General features: G+C 46.0%; 1 protein-coding gene across 1 annotated transcript; it reads left to right on the forward strand.

Moving 5' to 3' along the window:
* Positions 1 to 824: 824 nt before the first annotated feature.
* RHOH (ras homolog family member H) lies at positions 825 to 1400 on the forward strand. Its single transcript, XM_064149409.1, has one exon. It carries the CDS (start codon positions 825 to 827, stop codon positions 1398 to 1400), a length of 576 nt encoding a protein of 191 aa, XP_064005479.1.
* Positions 1401 to 5230: the final 3830 nt, after the last annotated feature.

Here is a 5230-nt window from a genome sequence, read left to right on the forward strand (position 1 = left end):
GGGGGAAAATGGAACTTTTGTTGTGTTTGTGCTGTGAATCTTTCATTGCTTTAGAAATCTGATGAGGTTCATGTCGCTTGGGATTCACACCTGAAGTCTATGCTTCCTCATTGTCACAAAGGGTTCTGTGTTCTGTTCATTACAGGACTGATTAATTAGTCAGACCAGTTAGTGAAGGGCTTTTTTCCCTCTTGACTGCCTCTTGAGAGCATGGGAGCCTTCTCAAGGAAATCTGATCAATTAGGAGGGATTCAGGATGATGTTGGTCTTGGTGAAAGTCAGAAGCAGGAAATGCTCACTACAAGCTGGTTAGTAGCAGTTATACCAAAGTTAAATTGATTTTATTAGTTTTTTAGCCAGTTGGAGGGAATGAATAGTTTGTGCCAGTGGAGAATGGCAGAGGTGATGGGTGCTAGACCTGTGGAGCAGCAGGAAGGTTATTTACATAAATGGCTGTTGCACACACAGCTAGTTGGGAAGCAACAGCAAGGTTCAGCATGTGGGGTACTCCTCAGGGCTGTCCAAAAATGTCCTTAAGTGCCTTTATCTTGATGAAGAATGACCTGTCCTCTGGGTTATCAACATTACATTTTATTTTCACTCTTCCAGAAACATCATTTGACTCACTGAAGAATTAAACCCCACAGCACCACAGAGCCGTGTGGGAGCAAAGGGGATTTTAGACTCAAGTCTTGAGCAGTAAAGAGATTTGGAAGGTTTCTCAACAAATGGAAGTTATATAGAAAGCCTCTGAGACCTCTGCATCTCTCCACCCGACTCCTGCTGTGCAGCAAAGGGTGCCCTTGGCCCTGGACGTTAGTAAAATGCTGGATTCAGTCAAGTGCGTCCTGGTGGGAGACTCTGCGGTGGGGAAAACTTCCCTCTTGGTACGTTTCACCTCTGACACTTTTCCAGATGACTACAGACCCACTGTGTATGAGAACACCGGAGTGGATGTCTTCCTGGACGGTGTACAGATCAGCCTCGGTCTCTGGGACACATCTGGCAGCGATGCCTTCAAAGGCATTCGCCCCCTCTCGTACCAACAGGCAGATGTGGTACTCATGTGCTACTCGGTGGCAAACCACAACTCCTTTCTGAACCTGAGGAACAAATGGATCGGGGAGATCCGCAGCCACCTGCCCCGCATCCCTGTTTTGGTAGTGGCTACTCAGACTGACCAGCGTGACATGGGGGCTTCCCGCTCCCCCTGCATCAGCCCCATGGAGGGGAAGCGGCTGGCACAGGACGTGCGAGCCAAAGGCTACCTGGAGTGCTCTGCCCTCAGCAGCCGTGGCGTGCAGCAGGTGTTTGAGTGTGCCGTGAGGACAGCAGTCAACCAAGACAAAAAGCAGAACAGGAGGAAGCTCTTCTCCCTCAACGAGTGCAAGATCTTCTGAGGACCATCAGCGATGGTTTTGCCTGTGCTCGTTGTTCCAGTCTTTGCACAAAGATACTGCAGCAGAGAGAATGGGAGGTGGCTCAAAGGAGGCCTCCTGGTGGGACCACAGTACAGATGCCCCTAGTGAGACAGATGTGTGCTCTATCTGATCTGCTCTCCCCCAAAACACACGGGCACTATCTTGAAAAATGAAAGCTGCAGGTACCTGCCCTTCTTTGCAAGCCTCTGTTTGGACTTTGCTATCCTTGACTGGAGCAGGCCTGGCCTGGAGATGTGCAGATAACAGCTGTGCTGTTTTTTGCTGTTGTTGTTGATTCTCTTGGTGTTCTTTGGTTGTTGGTTTGTCTGCATTTATTTCATGACAAACTTCTGCCTGAACCAACCCTGACATGCCCATCCACATGGAGTATTTTTTTACTTCAAGAACTTAGTGTATAAAATCTGAACCTGGTGCATTTTATTTAAAAGACTCTTGCATATGTTGTTGTAAATTCTCAACTGTTTGTTTTCATATTTTGGAGGGTGGTCTTTTAGCTAACCACAGAAGCAGATTTGCCTGCAGGCAAGCCTAGCACTTCTTAGATGTGCCCAAGTTACTCAAATCCAGTACACCCTGCATAGGAATGATCAAAAATTAGTGTCACTTGACAGTTGTCCTGTGGCTTTGTGAGATTTAGTTTGTAATCTTAGTCTTGTTCTTCTTGGTCAAAGACAGGACAATCCAGGAGGAAACCAACCCGATTTGTCCTTGACCTCACCTTGTTACAGGCCTAGAAGGGCACAGTCTCAAACTGCACCAGGGCAGGTTTAGGCTAGATATTAGGAAGGAGCTCTTCACAGAAAGAGTGATTACTCATTGGAACAGGCTGTCTGGAGAGGTGGTGGAGTCACCATCTCTGGAGGTATTTAAAAGTAGTCTGGACGAGGCACTTAGTGCCATGGTTTAGTTGATTAGAAGGGTTAGGTGATAGACTGGACTCAGTGATCTCAGAAGTCCTTTCCAACCTGGTTAATTCTGTGATTCTATCATTCTGTCTTGCAATCAGGGCTGGTTTAGGCATGTGGTTGGGGTGGTTAAGATGAATCCATACTCTCATCGTCTCTGTTGTCCCTGCTGTAATTCTGGAGGCAAAAGATTTCCGTCTCCAGGAATGAGAGGCATTTTTTTTCATGAGCACTAAAATTCTCCTGTATTTTCAGTACACTTCTTTCCAAAAGATGCTTTGAATGAAACCTGTCACTGCCTCTAGTGAAAAATTAAGTACCTGGCAATGTTGAATGTGCATATTGAGCAGGGCTAAACAACGTAGTTTTGAGCATTTGCATACCAAGTCTAACTGTCTGGGTTGTATCAAAATAAGACTGGAACAGGCTCTGCACCTGAGGAGGCTGGCAAATCTAAGAGTCAAATCCTGGTGTACCCACTCGGGCCAAGCTCCTCTCCTGCACAGAAAGCCATGCTAAGGAGATGGAAACTCCATGTGTGTGAAAGAACAATGCTAGAAGATGGAGTGGGGACAACACACAATGTTGTACATTCTTTGTGAGTTGTGGTGTTCCTCTCCTCCTCAGGTTATGTGTCCCCTCTGCCCCACCACCACCTCTCAGCCTTGCAGATCTGTCTTGTCCCAGCATTTCTGCTGCCCATAAATGAAATCCCCTAGGGGATTTCTTAGTGCAGCAAGATTTTCTTTCCTCCCTTTCCCTGTTCTTCAGCTATCTCAGAACTGACGTTGTTAAGGCTCATAGCATGGTGCCATAAAAGATTGCATACAGCACAGTAGGGTGATTCTCTCTCCACAAAGATCCTAAGGGTATGACCCATGTCTATTTTGACTGAGCTCCAATGCATCTGTTTCCACAGGAATGGGTGCAGTAGCTTGTCTGGTTCAAATCCAAGCTCTGGCTATAGTTTGTCCCTGAAAAACCAGCTGGATGCTCCTCTCCGTACTTTGTCCTACCTCTGAGCTTCTCTATAAAGAGAAATTCTTAATTAAACCATTCTCCTCCTGTGAATCCCAGAGATGATCTCACCTGTGATGCAGGTAAGCAAGTATTTGCATTGTGGGCACCTTGACTACCAGTGGTGCAGAGGATGCTTGATGTTGTGATGGTCCTGCCAGCTGTCAGGCAAGTGAATATTTACCACTCTTCAACCTGACTGTAAGGGAGGTCATAAAAATATTCTGGTCTTGTGCAAGGTTTTCATGCCAACTTTAAATCTTTACAAGACCACACAAAGTGAGGGCTCCCTTCACTATCCATCTTTCCTGTATTCTTCCCTGCTTCTCTTTCTCTTCAGGTGTTGATCACAAATCCTTTGTCCCCTGAAACACTAAAACTGACCTGTTTGTAAAAGAGCCCAAAGGGTACCATACTGCCGTGGAGTCTCACACGCAGCTGGGGGTGTGCAGCGCTCGCTTCAAGACCTTTTGGCTTTTCCCAGAACCATGTTTCTACAGCTCAACTCTTGCCATGCCTCTTCACTGAATATCTTTGGTTCTGTAACCCTAATTTAAAAGTAGCCATTGTTACTGTCTTAACATTAAAGATCACAAGCAAAATGTCACTTTGTGAGTCTTCAAGTCTGTAACAGCTGGGGAGGTTTTTGTTATATATAGTCCCCACTCCACTGACATTTAATACCTGGTTGTGGCTCTTTTTTTGAGATATATTTTTACCAGCATGTTCTGTTAAATGGTCTTTTGTTCTCTGTGGCCTGAGCTTTGTCTACAACAGATCATGCTGCTGGTTTTATGTGCTGAAGAGCAGCAACCACTAGGCCAGGATGTTGTGTTGTTGTATCTGTTGCAGGATGCTGGATTCGGGGGCCAGAAAGCTTCAGAGGTTTGTTGTGCCAGACACAGGGAGATAGAGATGTGCTCCATAACTGAACATCTTATCTCATCCATATTTACTTCACAAATCTAGCTACAGTCTCTTGCAGAATGAAGAATCAATTCAAAGTTTGCCTGCCATTCAGTGAAGCAAAGTAAATAGTCTTCCCTGAGATAGAATCACACAATTGTTTCAGTTGGAAACAGCCTCCAAGATCATTGAGGCCAACTCGATGCCCATTAAAAAATACAGGTATTTAGGGGTGGCCTGGCATACTCTTAATTGTGTATCCTTGAGCCAGTGCAAAGCATAAAACCACCAAAAGCTGGCTGATCTCTAAAATCAGACTGGAGAGAGGATAAAGGAACAGGAGGGGGTTGGTTTGGTGATATGTGAAAAATAATGTTCCAGTTTTCCCAGCCTCATTATTTTTGGGCTCTTGAAGCTAAAAGGCACTTTTCACTGTGAACAAACTGTGAAGCACATCATTACAGTGTCTAATTATGCAGCTTTCACTGAGCTCTAGAACTGATGTGCTCAAAAAGAGTGGCAACTCAGTGGAATCTGGACCCATCAGAACTCACAGAATCACATAATGTTAGGGGTTGGAAGGGACCTCCAGAGATCACCGAGTCCAACTGCCCTGCCAGAGCAGGATCACTAGGGCAAGCTGCACTGGGAGGTATCCAGAAGAGTTTGGAAGTCTACAGAGAAGGAAACTCCTCAGCCTCTCTGGGCAGCCTGTTCCAGAGCTCCATCACCCTCACAGTAAAGGAATGTCTCCTCATGTTGAGGTGGAACCTTCTGTGTTCCAATTTGTACCCGATTCATCCTTGTCCTGTCAATGGGTAGCATTGAAAAGAGCCTGGCACCTTCATCTTGACACCCACCCCTCAGATATTTACAGACTTGGATAAGATCCCCTCTCGGCCTTCTCAAGACTAAACAGCCCCAGGCCTCTCACTCCCATGGCTTACTGGGGTGAGGCTT

Source organism: Pogoniulus pusillus, chromosome 9, assembly GCF_015220805.1.
Source record: "Pogoniulus pusillus isolate bPogPus1 chromosome 9, bPogPus1.pri, whole genome shotgun sequence".
NCBI classification, from domain to species: Eukaryota; Metazoa; Chordata; class Aves; order Piciformes; family Lybiidae; genus Pogoniulus; species Pogoniulus pusillus.